The following is a 21,898-nucleotide window of genomic DNA, read 5'->3' on the forward strand; positions in this document are numbered from 1 at the left end:
TAATTTGCTCCTCCTTTATGAAAATAATCACAAATTAAATAGTTTACTCATATAAAGAGTTTTAATAATAGAGATGACAACAATGTATTTTACAATGTCTTAACTACACAAATGAGAACACAAATGCAAACAATGTATATCTCTTTTCTTTGTTCATTCCCATATTGTATTGATTTATCTTTAGTCACAATTTCTTCTCCTTTGTGACAATAACCATAAATTGAATAGTTCCCTTCCATTTGCCTATAGACAAGTAGATCATTTCCTCTTGCAACTTTGAAATTATTCTATTTCATGATAGAACAATCAAGATAAATGATACAATAAAAAGAAATAAAATTATTAATGATAATCATAATTAATTAAAAATATCATATGTTGTAAAGAAACACATTTGTAGTACATAAATCGTGTTAGTAATATAGAATGATCTTACAAAATTATTACTTTATTAAAAAAGTTCAAAATTTTGAAAGCTATGTTTTACCATAATGTTGGTATATTTGTGTTATAAATATATTGTATTTGTGTCTTCCCAATGTTTTTTGAGAAATAAAATGGTCATAGAAATGCTTCTTTATAGCTCATTGGCCATTATCTTAACACATCAATTTGTGTCTTAGTAAAAAATAATTTAATAAATTTGTTTTATTATATGAAAATGGTGTTTGACAAATTGAATGGATTAATAGTCTTCGAGATGCCTTTTTATATCCCAATGACATTCAAATGCAACATACCATTGCTTTTGCATCGATGACTCGATGCATTAAAATTACTAAATGAATTTCATAAAAAAAACCTATAAATGTTGTGAATTCATATTACTACTTCATCATTTGGTTTTTAAGATTGGTTCATAACATTGAGCATCTTACGGATATGGTAGAACAACCTACATCTTCTATTTTTATGAAAAAGTTCAAAATGTTTTTAAATTAGATCCCACAATAATGTATCATAATATTAATGTATTTGTATTTTAAGTGTAGTGCATTTATGTCGTATTTATGTTCTTTTTAGAAAAGAAAAATTAATGAAGATGTTTTTTTATACTCAATTGACATTCAACACATTGTACCAATGTATTAATATCATTCACTTGATTTATTTAATAAAGGATAATAGAGAAAAATAAACAAGAAAAATATGTTAAAAACATTAAAAAAAAAAAAAAAACAATACAAAGGGGAAAAAAGGCATAAATGAAAAGAAAACAATTATATAATTTTTTGAGTATGTCACTAAAATATTTTATCCAAATGAATATTTTTATTTTTAATCTTCACAGTTAGTGTGAAGGTTTTCCACATAAAAATTCATGTGCCCCTTGCATACTTATTTGTTTATTTTGATTATAGTAATTATCTTTGATATCTTGTAGGTTAATTTGAGTTAATAAATTTCAATTCTTATATTTTAATCTTTTTAATTACACCAATTTACCTCTCTTTAGGTGTTATCCTACTAGACAATAATTTTTCAATTGATATCAAAATAAGACAAAAAATCATGTTTTTTATTGATCCTACAAGTCCAATATAGAACAATCAAAATATGGGGCTTTGCTAAATAGTCCACCATATTTTGATAGGAGTAACTATCCTTACTGGAAAGCCATAAATGATTTTTTTTTTCCTTCTAAAAATGCAAGGTGAAAGGTTTGGAATTCAATAGAATATGGATGGGGACCCCCATTGAAACTCAATGGGAATGAGAAATCAATTAGTGAGTTAAAAATCAAACAAGAATGTGATAAATTACATAATGATGGAAATGAGACTAATTCTTGGGCTCCCTTTAGCATATTTAATAGGGTAAGTCCTATTGAGTTTTCGCAAGATAGATAATTGTACTTGTGCTAAGGAAGCCTAAGATGTTGTCCAAGTCACTCATGAAGGCACTGCTACTGTGAAAATGTCTAAGTTATAAAGCTCACTTCTAAATTTGAAAGTATTAGCATGCAAGAGAATCATAACTTCTCTCTTTTTTACTTTGAATTGAATGACATTGTGAATTCTTCTTTTAACCTTGGAGAATCAATCCCTGATTCTAAAGTGGTAAGAAAAATACTAAGATCCCTAACAAAAAGATTTAGGCTTATGGTTATTGTTATAGAGGAAAACAAGGACATTGATTCGATGAAAATTGATGAACTTGTTGGTTCTATTCAAACATATAAGATAACCCTTCCAAATTCTCAAAGACTTAAAGAGTTCGCTTTCAAGGCTTCTGAGAATTAGGAAAAAAATTGAAAATCCTAATGACTTAACTATGGATAAACTTGCTCATATGGTTAAATGAATCTAATAAGTTATGAGATTGTCAAGAAAATCTAATAAAAATAAAGAATTTGGAAAAGGAAAATGAACTAATAGATCCTTCAAAGAAAAGGATAACAAAATCTCCAAAGGTAAAAAGATATATATTTTTTTTAATTATGGAGGTTTGAGACATTTTGCTATTGCATGTCCGAGTCGTAAGGACATTAAAAAATCAATGCAAGCCACTTGGAGTGACATTGATTTTGAAGAGAGTGACTCCATGACTTTTGAAGATGTAAGGTATGAACAAAATGATTATTTTGCTTTGGTTGCATCTATTGATTTTGTGAATGATAGTGATAGTGAATGCATATGTACTAATGGACAAAATGCTACTTTCCTTGATAATCTTGTTGTTCAGTATCAAAATCTAATTACAAAATATTTGAAAAAAATTCTTGATGCTCATAAAGCTAAAATTGAATTACTTAATGAAGAAAAGACTAATTATCTTGAAAAAAATTCGATTTCTTGAGTTTGAACATCATTCTCTTCTTGAGAGAAACAATGTTATCACTCAAAAGATTGAAAAAGTTAAATTGTTATAACCTTTTTAGGGTTGGATATTCATTGAGAGGTTTGACCTAATTTGCCATACCATTATCTTAAGAAGGATTCAAAGTGTTGAATCTTTAGGTTATTTGAAGACTTGCATCCTTTTAGTGAGGCTAAGAAGTATATTCACTAGAGCAATTAAAGATTGTTGCATCGTAGATGGGGATTATGTTATAGGTTACGAAGAGTAAGTTTTTAGGGTAAAACAATTAGGTAATTCTGTGTGATTTGATCTCATATAGTGGATTTAAATTTGAGGTCTTAAATCTATGGTTTTTTATCTCCACGGTTATTGTGAGGATTTTCAATGTAAAAATTCCTATATCCCTTACATACTTATTTATTTATTTAGATTATAGTAATTATTCCTGCTATCTCATAGGTTAATTTAGCTTAATAAATTTCAATTCTTATACAACAAATTTTCACAAATCTTATGCAATAACAAATATTTTTCATTTAAATAATCCAAAAAGAAAAAAAAACAAAAAAAACACAAATCAAAGCCATCACTGTGGTTTTTATTTTACCTTCGGGTTTCAAATGAGATAATAATAGATAATATGAAGATTCAAATAATAACAACAAAAGAATGGGATAACATGAAATGGTGTGATGGGATTGAATTTCTTCAAGGGAAAACATAAGAAGTTTTAAGGGAGGAGTTCTTCACTTCAGGTTCTTTTACTTAGATTTCTCGGATATTATATATTTTATTTATTTATTTATTTGGCATTTTTATTTTCGCTTAATATTTACCTGAATGACTTTTGGAGGATTTTTTTTCTTTCTATTTTCCCTCTAATATCCCTTACAAGACTTACCAAAATAGCCCACCATAGAGGGTTCCTTATCAAGGCTGGCCACCATTTTTGAATAGTTTCCCCTAAAACAATTCATAGAGAGTAAGAGCTTTTAGTTCCTTGGAATGTGTGGACCCGCATTTTTCACGTGCGTCCCCACTCGATCGGCGAAACTCGCTTTTTATTTGTGAAAAATTAATTTTAGAAAAGTTGGAGTCGCCACCTATTTTATTTTTACTTTAAAGGGAAAATAAAACAAGAAAGAAAAACCCTAAAAAGTGACCCCATAGTTTTGGAAAAAGCATGTCTTTGGGAAACCGGAGTCTAGGTCCGGGGATCAGTTTACTTATTGGGAAGGTACCTCTAAAAGGTAGCACCCCTCTAAGCCCTATAAAGGTCTCTACCGACTAAGTTGAAGGAAACGTGACAATTAAATAGTTAATCATGGATACCTAAGTAGGCTAGGTGATTTCGAAAAATAGCATGCTTAATAGGAAAACCAATCACAATCATGAAGAAGATTTAGGGTACATACCTGGACTGCTTCTTAAGCGCTATCACAAGACATCAAAGATTAGCTTGAAAGTACGACGCATAATATACATTTTTATCAAAGATGATCAAACAAGCATCAAGGCAATAAGTTATGGCATCAAACACAGACATGGCTCATGATAACATACAAATTCATAGAATTTTAGAGTTTGAGGGCAAGAAAAGCGTACCTGGATTGCAAGCTAATACTCCTCTATGGGAAACAAGTTTGCTTAGTAACAAGTGCGAATAAATCTCAATGCCACAAAGAGGAAGCACGATCAATCAAATATCAAGCAAACAATATTGATGAGAATATCATGAATGTCGGGCCCCTCTCCAAAGCCCTAATCAATTTCACATGAGTTGATTCTATGAATTCCATTGTTTGGAATCACGAAAGTTATTCATGCTTGTGAAAAATCAAGAAGATCAAGAAAATGGTTGAAAGTCAAAGAAAATAGTGAAAATGCATGCCGAGAGAAAAAATGGCAGCAAGGGATTACTAAAGATGGATTTTTTTTAATGCTGAGAATATTTAGTTGAAAATAGAGGAGGAGGTGGAACGTCGGCCGGACAGAATCCCGGATGTGAGATATCCGGAGAGGATGGAACGTTGGCCAGACAGAATTCCGGATGTGAGACATCCGGAGGGGATGGAATGTTTGGCCGGATAGAATTCCGGATGTGAGATATCTGGAGGAGGTGGAATGGAGGTGGGAAAGAGTTTCGGATGTGAGACATCCGGAGGAGATGGAATGGCGGCGGGACGGAATTCCGGATGTGAGATATCCGGAGAAGGTGGAATGGCGGCGTGGCGGAATTCCGGATGTGAGATATCCGGAGGGAGATGGAATGGCGGCGGGGAGGAATTCCGAAAGTGAGATATCCGGAAGAAGATGGAATGGCGGCCGGACAGAATTCTGGACGTGAGATATCCGGAGAAGATGGAATGTTGGGCCGGACAGAATTCTTCCTATTCCAAGAGTTCCAGAAATTGCTGCCTAACGGAGACAGGGTACCCCAAAAAAAGAAACTAGAGAAAGAAAATAAAAAGAAGAAACGAATACAAAGAGAAAGAACTCCGGAAAACAGAGTAGAGATAAGAAAAAATAAAAATAAAGACAAAAAAAAAAAAAAAGAATAACCAAGTCAAGCCACATTCCATTGCTTTGTCAATGGGCTTGGAATGGTGAGAGAGGTACGAGCAAATTCCAGCAAACAAGTATAGCCATAGTTCTCATGTAATGCACAAGAAATTAAAAAAAATAGAACCTTTCACCCCTAAATCAAAATTAGGGAACTCCAAAGAGACAAATCAACAACATCTATAGAAGTAATCAAGTACCAATGTAGACAAGCATATGACCTCCGTCATTCTATCCCCTAGCATCCAAACGAGACTCAAAATCCAACGAAAATTCATACATTAAAAGAATAATCGGAATCAAGAAGGGGTCTATAGTAAACATACCTGGAAACACTTCCTTTCGGTGAGAAAATCTCCACTGGTTTTTGTATTCTCAGATTTTTCCCACTGGTATTTCCCGTGCTTCTTTCCTCTTCCCTTGACAACCTCTCTCTCTCTGCCCTTGACAATCCAAGAAATCCCCTCAATCTCTGGCTTCTTCCCCAATCCCCTTTTTCTCTTTTCTTTTTATGCAATGCATGCCTTCCTTTTTAGTGCCAAATCTCGGTATCGAATCCCCTTGCTATTCGTGCCTCCCATTAGAAAATCATAAAATCTCGCTTTTCTTTCCATGTATCTGTCTGTCCATGGAGATTGCATCTCTTTAAAAATCCTTTTCTGTATGGAAGTTTCCATATATTCTTTTATGGGCAGCAATCTCTTCCTTTTCCTAAAATTTTGGTGATCTTCCCTCCAAATAGATGGCAACAGTTTCCTCATGCAAGAAATAAAATAAAGATAAAAATAGAAAGAAAAATAAAGTAAAAATAAAATAAAGATTAAAATCAATAAATATCATGAAATTGAAAATCAAAAGAAATTTAAATCACGCACCTAAAAATAAAAAATAAAAAATAATTAAAACAAAAAATAAAAATCAACCACATGCAAGCCATACAAGCCATGTAACGACCAAAAATACGAGTCATGCAACCGTGCAAACCATGCAAGAACATCTAAAGGTGACCTAGGGTGTGTCCTAGTGCGGTAGGGCGAACGAAGTGGACCAAGTGTGCTTACGTGGGTGTCTAATGAACTAGGTGTCTTAAAGTGATTGGGATATTGCCTCAATGACCTAAACATGCCTAAGAACTATCCTAAAAAGGAATGGAAAGCTGAAGTCTAAATCAAAACTGCCAAGGGTCACAATAAAGGGGTTAGGCGATCCCTTAACTAGAGTCTCCGAGGTGGCTCAAGAAAGGTAAGTAACGTGAGTAGCTATGGGCCACCGAGGAACTACTGTAAAGTATCAAACAAGTATCTAATAGGACATGTGCTAGGAGGACAAAATTGAGGGTCTACAGAATGATATTTCTTTCCAAGCAAAACATTGTGAAAAAAGTGCGAACAACTACATGAGTTTAGTGCATAATTAAAATCATATAGAATATATGGGTTGAATAATAATTTCTAAGATAACTTTTTGTATGCTTTTTCATTGAAAAAAAAAAAATTCAAATATTACCATAACATGCTAGCAAAAACATTTAATTCATGTCAAACACCCACTTGCTCATTATGATATGAACTGGTCAATTTTTTTTTTTTCCTAAGCTTACATTATGGGACTTGGTGGGTGAGTTGAATTTAGGGTTTGTCTTTTTCTCTTTTGTCATTTCCTTTTCCTTGGTGGGAAAGGGCTGATATTATGGACACTGAACCTTTTCATTTTCTTAGTGTTATATATATTATATGTGAATTATTTGCTTGATCCATTATTGATTGACAATTTTATATTAATATAATTTAAGTGGGTAAGGGAGTTTCTTCAATCATTGCCCAGAATTGCATGCAGTGGTTGGTACTTTGATGGGAGTAACTATCCATACTGGAAAGCCTGGATGAAATTTTTTCTAAAAATGCAACGTGAAAGGGTTTGAAATTCAGTAGAATATGGATGGGGACCCCAATTGAAATTCAATGTGAATGAGAAATCAATTAGTGAGTTAAAACTTAAACAAGAATGTGATAAATTACATAATAATGGAAGTGAGGCTAATGCCTGGGCTCTATTTAGCATATTTAATGGGGTAAGTCCTATTGAGTTTTTGCAAGATAGATAATTGTACTTGTGCTAAGGAAGTCTAAGATGTTCTCCAAGTCTCTCATGAAGACACAACTACTGTGAAAATGTCTAAGTTACAAATCCTACTTTCCTTGATAATCTTGTTGTTAAGTATCAAAACCTAATTAAAAATTATTTGAAAAAAATTCTTGATGCTCATAAAGCTAAAATTGAATTACTTAATGAAGAAAAGACTAATTATCTTGAAAAAAAATTCAATTTCTTGAGTTTGAACATCATTCGATCTCTTCTTGAGAGAAACAATGTTCTCACTCAAGAGATTGAAAAAGTTAAATTGTTATAACCCTTTTAGGGTAGGATATTCATTGAGAGGTTTGGCCTAATTTGCCATACCATTATCTTAAGAAGGATTCAAAGTGTTGAATCTTTGGGTTATTTGAAGACTTGCATCCCTTTAGTGAGGCTCAGAAGTATTCATTAGAGCAATTGAAGATTGTTGCATCATAGATGTGGATTATGTTATAAGTTACGAAGAGTAAGTTTTTAGGGTAAAAAAATTAGGTAATTCTGTATGACTTGATCTCATATAGTAGATTTAAATTTAAGGTCTCAAATTTATGATTTCTTTTATCTCCACACAGTTATTGTGAGGATTTTCAATGTAAAAATTCTTGTCCCTTATATACTTATTTGTTTATTTTGACTATAGTAATTATCATTGATATCTCATTAATTGGTTAATTTAGCTTAATAAATTTCAATTCTTATACAACAAATTTTCACAAATCTTATGCAATAACAAAGGAAAAAACACAAATCAAAGACATTTTGGGTATCACTGTGGTTTTTACTTTACCTTCGGGTTTCAAATGAGATAATAATAGCTAATATGAAGATTCAAACAATAACAACAAAAGAATGGGATAACATGAAATGGTGTGATGGAACTGAATTTCTTCAAGGGAAAATATAAGAAGTTTTAAGGGAGGGGTTCTTCACTTCAGGTTCTCTTACTTAGATTTCTTGGATATTATATATTTTATTTATTTATTTATTTGGCATTTTCATCATTTTCGCTTAATATTTACCTGAATGACTTTTGGAGGATTTTTTTTTTCTTTCTGTTTTCCCTCTAATATCCCTTACAAGACTTACCAAAATAGCCCACCATAGAGGGTTCCTTATCAAGGCTGGCCACCCTTTTTGAATAGTTTCCCCTAAAACAATTCATCAAGAGTAAGAGCTTTTAGTTCCTTGGAATGATATTTCTTTCCAAGTAAAACATTGTGAAAAAGGTGCAAACAACTATATGAGTTTAGTGCATAATTAAAATCATATAGAATATATGGGTTGAATAATAATTTCTAATATAACTTTTTGTATGCTTTTTCATTGAAAAAATATTCAAATATTACCATAACATGCTTGCAAAAACATTTAATTAATTTCAAACACCCTCTTGCTTACTATGATATGGTCAACTTTTCTAGATGTGTCATTTTTTTTTCAAAGCTTACATTATGGGACTTGGAAGGTGAATTGAATAGGGGGTTTGCCTTTTTCCAATTATCAAAAACATTTAATTTATGTCAAACACCCACTTGCTCATTATGATATGAACTGGTCAATTTTTTTTTTCCAATACATTATGTGACTTGGTGGGTGAGTTGAATTTGGGGTTTGTCTTTTTCTCTATTGTCATTTCCTTTTCAAAAGGGCAGATATTATGGACATTGAACCTTTTCATTTTCTTAGTGTTTTATATATTATATGTGAATTATTTGCTTGATGCATTATTGATTGCCAATTTTATAATAATATAATTTAAGTGGGTAAGGGAGATTTTTCTATCATTGCCCATAATTGCATGCAGTGGTTGGTATTACTAATCTAAAATATTTGTTGCTAACAAGGGTTTTTTTTTTTTTTCCTAAAAAAAAAGTTGATTAGGATTCTTTCTTCTCATGAAATGGTAGGAATGTTACTTCAAACATCAGTGTGAACATGTCTTTAGATTTTAAAGAGTCGATTATATAAAAAAGTGTTTTGTCAGGGCCAGCTTTGTAGTAGGAGCCCCACCGTAGCTTGTACCAAACTTTTGAAAAGCTTGGCTGTCATTTCAACTCTTATCCTTAAGACTAAAGTGGTTTTCTTCATACATGACCTCATTGAACCTTTACACAAATTCATCGAGGCACATCCAGTACTCAATCTGGCATGCCTCATTATACTAATCCAATCGCACGCACAGAGGATGTACATGATAATTAAGAATGATTGTCGCTTAACTATATGTTACACAATAACGAGAATAAACAATAATAATAAAAAAAGAATAAGAATAAATGTTTATGTTAAAAATCCAAAACAGGAAAAATCACAAGAAGAAAATCTACTATATTAAAAGATTAGTACAAGAGAAAAGAAATACAAGCCACTACAATAGAAACATGATCATTATAATGTTAAAACTATACACCATCACACACACATATATATATATATATATATATACACACACCTATACTTCCAATAAGAACAATGGTAGGCTATGGCCCGATCCCTCTGCTACTACCATAAGCCCCAAAAAATATCTTAATTATAGTTTTACCACATATGTTGCATTGCGAACTTTTTAGATCAGATCAAATAAAATTCGAGTTACCAAACTTTAATAGTATATATATAGTGTACACATAGACATTATCCTTTAGATTTTCCATTACTCTTAGCCTTCTCAACATGTGATATTTGAAATAGATGGACAACCTTAAAAATTTCCATGCATGTGTGTCTTTTAGTTGTTTTATGTTGTTTTCATTTATTTTTTAAGGATTGTTTTAAATTTTAATTATATAAAAATATAGAATGACTAAAAATAAAACACTAGCTATAAAATTTATTTTAAAAATATTAAAAATATTTTAGGTTTTTAAATAGACTTTTGTTCTATAAAAATTGGAAAATAGTTTTCAAAAATTATTTTTAAAAACTATTTTTCAGAACTATTTTAAAAAATAGTAACCAAACAAACCCTTATTTTAAAAAAAAAAAAGAAAGTAGGATATCCTAAGAGAATAGCTTTTAATTGATTTCAATTGTTTTCACTTATTTTTTTGCAAGGGATTTAAAAAAATAATTATATTAATTCGAAGAATTATTAAAAATAAAATATTATATATAAAAGTTATTTTTAACACGTTAAAAAATATAGAAAACATGTTAACAACATTTTAGTTTCCTAAACAAATTTTGTTTTGTGACAAACTTTTATTCCACAAAAAGTTAAATAATAGTTTTCAAAAACTATTTTTTGGAATTATATATTTGTCCACATACTTCCTAAACATAGCCTTATATTTATTTTCATACATATCAAAGCTTTCTGCTCCTATACATCAATTAGCAGGGGTAGCTAGAAGGTAGAGAGGATTTTTTTTGTGCACTGTTATGCCAATTGCTTCTTCCATATCCAAATCTTCTCTTCTCATCCCATCAGCCAGTTCCCAGTCAAAACGATGCAGCAAGTTTGCGAGCGCAAGTTCGATCAACAGGACGGCAAAGTTAATCGCAGGACACCCTCTCCTGCCAGCGCCAAATGGCAAAAGCTCGAAGTTTTGTCCTCTGAAATCAATGGAACTATCCAAAAATCTTTCAGGTTGAAATTCATTTGGATTTTCCCAATAAATTGGGTCAGTTGCTATCGATTTTCCATTCACGAACACTTGTGTATTTGCTGGAACTTCATACCCTCTAATCGTGCAGTCCTCGTTGGTTTTTCGAGGAACTAGTAATGGGGCTGGTGGATGAAGCCTCAGTGACTCTTTTACCACCAACTTTAGGTAGATGAGTAGCGAAAGATCACTTTCTTCCACCTGATATTTTCCTCTGACAGCGCTCCTCACCTCTTCTTGTGCTTTTCTCATCACAGAAGGATTTCTAATCAGCTCAGCCATTGTCCATACCAGCGAGGCTGAAGAGGTATCAGTCCCTGCAATAAACATGTCCTGGAAACGGTTCTTACTGTCAGTTCTTGGTGGAGATTCATAAAGCAATACTACATGCATGGAAACCGAAAAGGGAACTCACCGTGAGAACACCCTTGATTTTTTCAATACTGAGATCTACAGCCCTTTTTGGATCCTTCTGAAGTCGAATCAGTACATCAACAAGATCTTCATGCTCAGGTTCAGGCCTTTCTGGATCAAGGTGCTCCTCTATTACTTTGTCATAGATCTTGTCCAGTTCCAAGAAGTTCTTCTCTAGCCTGGCATCCAAGCCATTCAACTTGTTGAACCACCCCATCCATGGAAAGAAGTCTGCAATACAGAATCCTCCAAGCAAGTTCTGTGTTTCCTGAAGAATATCAGGAAATCTCCCAGTGCCATCATCTCCTCCACCGTCAAACTTTTTACCAAAAGCCACTCGACATATAACATTATTGGATAGAAAAAACGTAAATTCACTTAAATTCACAGGACCCGAAGAATGAGTTATAGCATCAAGCATAAGTGTCACCTCTTCTTCCCTCAATTCCTGGAATGATTGAACCCTCTTCGCACTCAGTAGTTCCAAGATCACAATCTTTCTGACCTCCCTCCAGTACTCACCATATGGAGCAAAAACTACATCGTTGCAGCCGTAACTCAGCTTCTTCCCAGCATATGGCGCAGGTCTGCTAGAAAAAACAAGATCATGCTCTCTGAAAATCTCTCTAGCCATATCAGCTGATGAGACTACTAGAGTTGGAACTGAGCCTAGTTTCAGGTACATGAGCGGCCCATATTCATTTGAAAGGCGTTGTAGGCCTACATGAGGTAAGCTGCCGAGTTGGTGAAGGTTCCCGATTAATGGTAGCTTCTTAGGACCCGGCGGTAGTCTTCTTGATGCTACACTCTTCCTCTTCTGCTTGGTCGACAGAAGGAACAACAAAAGAGCAGAAAAAATTACCAACAAGAGCAACAAGAGAGACTGAGAAACCATGGAATGAGAAGCCTGGAAGGAGGAGATGCCCATGCCTGAATGGGTTATTGAAAACTGACTTCATACAAAATGCAGAAAATGGCTCTGTTTTAATTCCTTTTTTTAAAGCGGTGAATACGAGGTCTACAACGACTTTTAACTTTTTTTAAAAACCATGGTTGGTGCCAGCTATAACTATTTTAATAAAAATTGAAAATATTAGCCGCCGATTACGATTTTAAGGATTAAAGTTACGATTGGTGACTACAATTTTAAAATTGAAGAATATTCACACAAACAAAAATGCCTCGGATATATTGATAAAGGTTGTTCCCAGTTTGAAGTTTCACTTGTGCATTGATAGTAATGGGTTTGAATTTCATGTGATGGAGCTATACATCGACATTCCCTCTTTTATGCAGGAGGGGGAGATTGTTGGGCTAAGTTTATTTTGTTTATGAAAAGTTTTCTTAAGTTTATGTATTAAGCTATCTTTATTAGGTATTCTCTAATCACAAATATAAATAAAACTTAGGGTTGTGGGATGTGGGGGAAAAAGTTGGTACAAAAAAAGGGGAAGAAGAAAATAAGGTCATTTTACGAGCACTGTTTGGGCTCAAGAGTGAAGGTAATTGTTTTTTCATAAACCTTTTGGGATGCTCCTACCGTGTGATCTCTCTTCCTATTCTTTGTTTTTTGGGATGATGCCTTCACACTTAAACTTTGATATATGTTTCCACTACTTTTTAAGATGATAAAACTCGTGAAGATTTATTTATATTCCCATTTAAATAGAAGAAAAAAAAAATTATCTATGTTTTTTTTTATCATTATATTTGGTGCTACTTTGGTTGGATTGTCTTAGATTATTATTGTCCTTTCTTGTTAAGTTGTTGTTATTGTAGAGGAATCTTTTAACTTTTGCATATGAATATTCTATCATTCTTTCTGTAAACATACAGTATAGTTTTCAAAAACAGTATTTAAAAACATTTCCCAAACAAAGTTTTATATTTTAGGGAGAATTGTAGTTGGGCCCAAAAACTAACATTTGGTCCATATAACTTCCATAATTGATGGAAATGATATGAGATGTTAAAAAACCAATATATCCTTCAAATTTCTATACATTACTTTTTAAGAATATAAAATAGTGATGGACTAAAATACCCAATGACCTTTCACATAAGTTTTTTTTTGTCTTTATTGCACCACTATTTATGCAATCATAATAATTCTATTTTAACAATTTGGATTTTTCATTATTTTTAATTTTTTTTTATAAATAATTGAAAATCAACATTATTTTCTATTTTAAATTATAAATAAAGAAAAATTATGTTCAAAAACTATTTTAAAAAATACTTTCTAAAAAATAGTAATATGATTTATATTTTTTATATTTTTTTTTGAAAAAATATTTAATTAAAAAATGAAAACTATTTTTAAAAATAGAAATTGAAAACCTTATTTAGTACTATTTTTGATATGAAAATAATAAAAAGAATTAAATTTAATTCATTGATTATCCATTTTTATTTCTTTCCATTAGTTATTTTAATAAAAAAAAATATATAGTATGTTTACAATTAAACAAAGAAATTAATCAATTATGTGTTTTTTGTGGGACTATCTTTTACGTGAAAAATAATTAAATAACTAAATTATATATATTTATTACTCTTTTTAATTTTATTTTCTTTATTTATTTTTTGCCTAATAGAAAATTTTAATATACCCATAATTAACAAAGTAATAAATCAATTGTGCACATTTTAATATATTAAAATAAATTACTTTCTAATTTAAATAAATAAAATGAAATAAGTAAATAAATTTGGGGTTCTTTCTATTTTTTAACATATCTTATATCAATATTTTTTATGATTAAATAAATTTTTTATATTTTATTTCTTTAATTCCAAAAATAAAATAAAATGAAATAAATAAATAAATTTGGAATTTTCCAACTGATCTTATATTCATATTTCTTACGGTTAAATAAATTTTTTATTCTTTTTTCTTTATTTCCAAAAATAAAAGGAAATAAATAAATAAACTTGGCTTAAATAATAGTTTTAAAGTAATTTCTTTGTCTTATTTTTAATTACATTTTGCATTGAAAATAAAATAAAATAACATTTATTTGAATCACTGTACAAGGTATTTACACTAAGTGTACATGACAAATATACTAACTGTACAAGGGTGTACAAGACTCTTATTTGTGAAGGATTTTAAGTGATTCTAAAAAACTTGTTTGTTTATTTCCCCTAACCGAGGATAAATGACATTCCTTACACACATTGGTTAAGTATACACTCATCTCATGCACTTTATCTAACTTGTATATGGTCATTTGAATAGATACCTCACTTATAATGATTGTAAAACAAAATTATACGACAATTTTTCTTCTTTTTTAAAACCAAACCAATGCAAATATGGTTAACCGACCTATTGTCAGATATTTATGAGATGATGTATGAAATTTGAGTTATTGTGTAAGGGTATTACACTAACTGTACAAGACAAATTTACTAATTGTACAAGAGTGTATAAGACTACTTTTTGTTAAAGAGTTCAAGTGATTTTGAAAAACTTTCCTATTTTTTTCCACTCAAATATTTTTTCCCCACTCAAATTCTCTCACTCAAGAATTGTTTTTAATTTTATTTTTAAATTTCATCATCAAATTTTGTAATTGCATATTTTGTTTTTGTAGTTTTAGCAATGTTCTTTCTTTCCACTATTTTTTTTTGTGAAATTTTATCCAAATGAATCTATATTTAAAATTATAATCATATTTATCAAATTTTTTACTAAGATTATCTTTAATTTTTTTAATATATTTATACTCATTTATTTAAAAAAGAAAAACTAATTTTTTTTTTTTGTAAACATGTTCTATTACCTTTCAAGTAAAAAATTAGATAAGTTTGAAAGTTAATAAAAAAAAATTAAATACCACTTTCAATAATTTTTAGATAAAATTTTATATATAATATTTTATTTGAAATTTAATTTCTAAAGTTTTACTAAAAAATTGTACTGACAATTTTCTTGTTGTGAATCAAAATACTTTGCATTAGTCTATCTAGATAAAAAAAATTATTAATACAATATTAGAACTTCGCATCTTAGTTATTTTTTTTCAATAAATTTATCATTTTAAAATAAAAACATTAAAAATTAAAAAGCTAAAAGGATATATATATATAATAGAGTGAAGTGATAGTCAATTTAATTTTTTTTTTAAATATGGTTAATGTAGAAAATATGAAAAATAATTAAAAATAAGAGAAAAATATAAATGAAAGGGTAATATAAATTAAAAATTAAAAATTAAACTAAAAGATAAAAAATATTTGGATGAAAAATCCTAAAATTTTTATCATTGCTTATAATAAGAGCAAAAAGATTCAATATCTTTAAAAATGAAAAACAAAAAAGCATTATTACTTTTTATTTGACATAAAGTAGAAATATAGATTGGAAGAAAAAAAAAAGTTAGAAATGAGTAATACTTAATAGGGAATAGAAAAGGGAAAAAAATACAAAAAAAAATTGAAATTCACACTTACTTGTGCCTATATAAGGGGTTAAGGGTATTTTAGGGATTAATGAAAGACAATGTCCTTCATCTTAATTTTCATACTTTGTTTGAGTCTTACGCTTAAATATGCATGATATATGGACCAAATGTTAATTTTTGGGCCCAATTGGACCCAAAACACAATTCTCCCTTTATTTTATTCCCAATTCATCAAAGCTTTCTACTCTTATACATTAACTAGCAAGGGTAGTTACAAGGTAGAGAAGATTTTTTTTGTGCACTGTCAGGCCAAATGCTTCTTCATATCCAAATCTTCTCTACTCATCCCATTAGGAAGTTCCCAGTCAAAACGATGTAGAATGTTTGCGAGCGCAACTTCGATCAACAGCACAGCAAAGTTAGCGCCAGGACACCCCCTCATGCTAGCCCCACATGGCAAAAACTCGAAGTTTTGTCCTCTGAAATCAATGGAGCTATCCACGAATCTTTCAAGTTGGAATTCATTTGGATTTTCCCAATAATTTGAGTCAGTTGCTATCAATTTTCCATTCACGAACACGTGTATTTGTGGGAACTTCATACCCTTTAATCATGCAGTTCTCAATGGTTTTTCGAGGAACTAGTGATGGGGCTGGTAGATGAAGTCTCAGTGACTCTTTTATAACCAACTTTAGGTAGATGAGTTGCGAAAGATCACTTTCTTCCACCTGATATTTTCCTCTGACAGTGTTTCTTACCTTTTCTTGTGCTTTTCTCATAACAGAACGATTTTTAGTCATCTCAGCATTGTCCATACCAGCGAGGCTGAAGGGGTATAAGTCACTGCAATGAACATGTCTTGAAAATGGTTCTTACTGTCAGTTCTTGGTGGAGATTCATAAATAACGAGTACATGAATGGAAACCAAAAAGGGAACTCACTGTGAGAACACCCTTGATTTTTTCATTACTAAGAGATACAACCTGTTTTAGATCCTTATGAACTCGAATCAGTACATCAACAAGATCTTCATGCTCAGGTTCAGGCCTTTTTGGATCAAGGTGCACCTCTATTCCTTTGTCATAGATCTTGTCCAGTTCCATGAAGTTCTTGTCTACTTGGCATCCAAGCTATGCATTCAACTTGTCAAACCACCCCATCCATGGAAAGAAATCTGCAATACAGAATCCTCCAAGCAAGTTCTATGTTTCGTGAAGAATCTCAGGAAATCTCCTAGTGCCATTATCCCCTCCATCATCAAACTTTGTACCAAAAGCTACTCAACATATAACATTATTGGATAGAAAAACCCTCAATTCAATTGAATTGACAGGACCTGAAGAATGAACTATAACATCAAACATAAGTATAATGGCCTGCATCCATCCATATAGATATTATTCGCTTTTGACCTAAAGGGGCCTCATGGCTTTAAATGCGTCTATAAAGCTAAGAAGAACTCATATTTATATAGCGTTAGAAACTTCTCTTTTATCCGATGTGGCATATCACAAATACCTCCCATACAAACACAACGACCTTATTGTGTCCCACGGGATTACGGGACCAAATAGACAAACACCTCTTATGAGGCCTATAAAGCCCCACATCGGGATAGTTACAAGGTAGAGAAGATTTTTTTTGTGCACCCTCAGGAACAATTTTTCATTACTCTGGTTATCAAATATCAAATGCCCAATTAGGTGGGACTTTTCAAATGGGTGGCTAGCCTCAAATTGTTCTTGGTGGAAGGAACCAAACACTACTAGTACTAGTAACCTCTAACCAAACCCCTAGAAGTTGGGGTCCAAATCAATTACATTCCCACCATGAAATGTAAAGGTCAACTATTATATCCCGTTGACAGGGCCGAATAGTCAACTATTATATCCCGTTGACAAGGGCCAAATAAACCAGAGTGATGTTTTTGTTCAAGTATTCAAATTTACACAACATAATATCTCTATATTTTGTGTCATAAATAAAACAAAATATTCCAACATTATATTTAGTGCAAAACAGTTTGATCCATGCATGGTAACAAAATATCATTTTCTTTTCCACAATTCAAAATAACATATAAGATAATTTAATTTTATAAATATTGCATTAACTTCCCTTACCTCAAAATATGCAAAGACCTTGAAGGAAAAATAACCCTGAAAAGTCTATTCCTCACCTAACACAATAAAAAGACCACTATTACTATTTACCTCAAAATATAAATCTGATAATCCTAAAATTTCTAAATGTTAAGATTAATATTTTTTATTAACAAAGTAATAATTTAATTACTATATTCCTTATTTAATTATAATTAATAAATTCCCAATTTGTTTCTAATAACACATTACTAATTTAATTAAATTACAATTTTATTTCATTATATATTCCTAAATCTCTCATTCTATTTATTACAAAAAAAAAAAAAAACCATTATTACTATTATCAGATCGGATAGGGGAGAATGTTCCTGGCGCTATATATGTAGAGGCTCGTCTTAACCCTGTAGACGCGTTTTAAAGTCGTGAGGGCCCTCTTGGGCCCAAAGCGGACAATATCTACATGGTTGGGTGCGGGTCATTACAAGATGTAACGCCCAAGTATTTTTTTAAGGGTAATTTAGGAAATTACTAATAATAATTAAATTAGTTAATTAATTAATTTAATAAAGTGGAAGAGAGGTAAAAGTGTAATTTTATGAATAAATACCCTAGGTATAAATTAGAAATTCTATTTCTTCCTGTTCTTTTCTGAATAGAGTTCCTATTCGCAGAATTTCAAAGAACGTAGGTTGGAGTCAGATTTCAGGGTTGAAGAACAGATCTCTATAGGTAAGATTCTAAGCCCTAGTTTAATATTTTAGATTCATTAATTAATTTCAAACACATCAGATATCTTTTGGAAAACCCAAATCTAGATTATGGTTAGTTTATTTTATTTTTAATTCGTTTTAATATCAAAATATTAAAAAAAAAAGTTAAGATTTTGATTTTATTGTTGGAATTTGGGAGACCTACATATATAGCGTCAGGAACATTCTCCCCTATCCGATGTGGGACATTACAAATTTTGTGATGTCCCATATCGGATAAGGGAGAATGTTCTTGGCGCTATATATGTAGAGATTCCTCTTAACCAAGTAGACGCGTTTTAAAGCCGTGAAGGCCCCTTTGGGCCCAAAGCGACAATATCTACATGGTTGGGTGCGGGTCGTTACAAATGGTATCAGAGTCGATCCCCGACCCGGTGTGGGGGTTTGTTTGACTCCGTAAAAGAGGTGTTTGTCTGTTTGGCCCCGCAATCCCATGGGACACAACGAGGACGTTGTGTCTGCATGGGGGGGGGGGGGGGGGGGGTGTTTGTGATGTCTCACATCGGATAGGAGAGAATGTTCCTGGCGCTATATATGTAGATATTCCTCTTAACCAAGTAGACGCATTTTAAAGCCGTGAGGGCCCCCTTGGGTCCAAAGCGGACAATATCTACATGGTTAGGTGCGGGTCGTTACAATTTGAGTCAATTGCTATCAATTTTCCATTCACAAACACGTGTATTTGCGGGAACTTCATACCCTCTAATCGTGTAGTTCTCAGTGGTTTTTCGAGGAACTAGTGATGGGGCTGGTAGATGAAGTCTCAGTGACTCTTTTACAACCAACTTTAGGTAGATGAGTTGCAAAAGATCACTTTCTTCCACCTGATATTTTCCTTTGACAGTGCTTCTTACCTTTTCTTGTGCTTTTCTCATAACAGAACGATTTCTAATCATCTCAGCATTGTCCATACCAGTGAGGCTGAAGAGGTATCAGTCACTGTAATGAACATGTCTTGAAAATGGTTCTTACTATCAGTTCTTGGTGGAGATTCATAAATAACGAGTACATGAATGGAAACCAAAAAGGAAACTCACCGTGAGAACACCTTTGATTTTTTCATTACTGAGAGATACAACCTGTCTTAGATCCTTCTGAACTCGAATTAGTACATCAACAAGATCTTCATGCTCAGGTTTAGGCCTTTCTGGATCAAGGTGCATCTCTATTTCTTTGTCATAGATCCTGTCCAATTCCATGAAGTTCTTGTCTACTTGTCATCCAAGCCATGCATTCAACTTGTCAAACCACCCCATCCATGGAAAGAAATCTGCAATACAGAATCCTCCAAGCATGTTCTGTGTTTCCTGAAGAATCTCAGGAAATCTCCAGAAGTGCCATTATCTCCTCCACCATCAAACTTCGTACCAAAATCCACTCAACATATAACATTATTGGATAGAAAAACCCTCAATTCAATTGAATTGACAGGACCCGAAGAATGAGCTATAACATCAAACATAAGTTTAATGGCCTGCATCCATCCATGTAGATATTATTCGCTTTTGACCTAAAGGGGCTCATGGCTTTAAATGCGTCTATAAAGCTAAGAAGAACCCATATTTATATAGCGTTAGAAACTTCTCTCCTATCCGATATGGCATATCACAAACACCTCCCATACAAACACAACATCCTTGTTGTGTCCCATGGGATTACGGGGCCAAACAGACAAACACCCCTTATGAGGCCTATAAAGCCCCACATCGGGGTCGGAGATCAGCTTTGATACCATTGGTAAAGACCCACACCCAACCGTGTAGATATTGTCCCTCTGGGCTCAAATGGACCCTCACGGTTTTAAAACATGTCTATAGGATTAAGAGAATCTCATACTTATAATTTGTGATGTCCTACATCAAATAGAGGGGAAAGTTATTGGTGGTATATATGTATAGACTCCTCTTAACTATGTAGACGCGTTTTAAAGTCGTGAGGGCTCCTTTGATCTCGGAAAGAATAATATCTATATGATTTGGAATGGGTTGTTACAAAATAAGGGAGAAAGTTCTTGACACTTTATAACTATGAGCTCCTCTTAATCCTGTAAACGAGTTTTAAAGTCATGAGGGTCTCTTTTGGTCTAAAGCGAAAAATATCTACATAGTTGTGTGCAGGTTATTACAATAAGTGTCATCTCTTTTTCCCTCAATGCTTGGAATGACTGAACCCTCTTTGCACTCAGTACTTCCAAGATTACAATCTTTCTAACCTCCTTCTAGTACTCACCAAATAAAGTAAAAGCTACATTGTTGCCTAATTGCCACACCATTCTCATTCTCTCATTCAAGGATTTAGATCTTTAAATTATTGGTTGAAGACCTTAATCCCTTTAGAGTGGCCGATGAATCTACTAAGAGCTACAGGGAGTTGCTGTGTCGCAGATGTGGATGAAGTTGTAGGTCCTGGAGAGTAAGTCTTTAGGGAAAAACGACCAGGTAAATCTCTATAACTTGATTTTGAATAGTGGATTTAAATTGGAATGTCTTAGACCTCATGGCTTTTTTATCTTCACATTTTGTGGGGGGTTTTCCATGTGAAAATCTTGTACCTCATTGCATATCTTTACTGCTTATATTTTGGTTGATGATATTTATAAACTTCTTTATTAATTGGTTAGTTTGTTATTAAGGTTGTTGGGTTGGATATTTTGGTGGTTATGGTTGTTATACATATAGCCAATTATTATTTTCCCTAACATCTCTTTGGGTATAATTTAGATAATAACAATTATAACCAATTACAGAGTATCCTTAAAAGTTAAAAATCATATTTTTTTTTACCTAAAGATTCTAGGTATAACCATTAATTTATTTAGGACTTTAAGTTATCATTCAAGTGGTGTTTGAGCAATACCCATTTTTCAATTGGTATAAGAGTTGGATAAATAACCGATTCTTTATCATATTAATTAAAAATTCAATTTTTATTGATCATATTATTTAAAAATAAATATTTTATAGATCATGTAAGTCCAATATGGAATAATAAAAAAGTGGTGCTCCTTTGAATAGTCCACCCTACTTTGATGGGAATAATTATTCCTATTGGAAAGCACGAATGATGTTTTTCCTCAAAATGCAAGATGAAAGGGT

At 32.0% G+C, this 21,898-nt stretch overlaps 2 protein-coding genes across 2 annotated transcripts; both read right to left on the minus strand.

The window, feature by feature from the left end:
• Positions 1-10,716: 10,716 nt before the first annotated feature.
• LOC117904310 (cytochrome P450 71A9-like) lies at positions 10,717-12,437 on the minus strand. Its single transcript, XM_034816854.1, has 2 exons — positions 11,521-12,437; positions 10,717-11,438 (listed from the first exon to the last, which is right to left on the minus strand). Exons 1-2 carry the CDS (start codon positions 12,412-12,414, stop codon positions 10,830-10,832), a joined length of 1,503 nt encoding a protein of 500 aa, XP_034672745.1. The 5' UTR covers positions 12,415-12,437; the 3' UTR covers positions 10,717-10,829.
• A 3,795-nt stretch (positions 12,438-16,232) lies between these two features.
• On the minus strand, positions 16,233-19,966 carry LOC117904057 (cytochrome P450 71A9-like). The gene is made up of 3 exons (XM_034816584.1): positions 19,841-19,966; positions 16,870-17,058; positions 16,233-16,532 (listed from the first exon to the last, which is right to left on the minus strand). The coding sequence occupies exons 1-3, from the start codon at positions 19,964-19,966 to the stop codon at positions 16,233-16,235; spliced, it is 615 nt and encodes a 204-aa protein (XP_034672475.1).
• Between the last annotated feature and the right edge of the window lie 1,932 nt (positions 19,967-21,898).

The sequence above is a fragment of the Vitis riparia genome, chromosome 17 (genome assembly GCF_004353265.1).
Source record: "Vitis riparia cultivar Riparia Gloire de Montpellier isolate 1030 chromosome 17, EGFV_Vit.rip_1.0, whole genome shotgun sequence".
Lineage (NCBI taxonomy): Eukaryota > Viridiplantae > Streptophyta > Magnoliopsida > Vitales > Vitaceae > Vitis > Vitis riparia.

Bases quoted from the DNA above. Each gene is read 5' to 3' on its own strand.
- LOC117904310 (XM_034816854.1), bottom strand. From the start codon at position 12,414: ATGGTTTCTCAGTCTCTCTTGTTGCTCTTGTTGGTAATTTTTTCTGCT. The intron at 11,439-11,520 runs GTGAGTTCCCTT...AACCGTTTCCAG, and splicing joins AAATCAAGGGTGTTCTCACG to GACATGTTTATTGCAGGGAC.
- LOC117904057 (XM_034816584.1), bottom strand. From the start codon at position 19,966: ATGCACCTTGATCCAGAAAGGCCTAAACCTGAGCATGAAGATCTTGTT. The intron at 17,059-19,840 runs GTGAGTTTCCTT...TTGAATGCATAG, and splicing joins AAATCAAAGGTGTTCTCACG to CTTGGATGCCAAGTAGACAA. The intron at 16,533-16,869 runs GTGAGTTCCCTT...GCATGATTAAAG, and splicing joins AAATCAAGGGTGTTCTCACA to GGTATGAAGTTCCCACAAAT.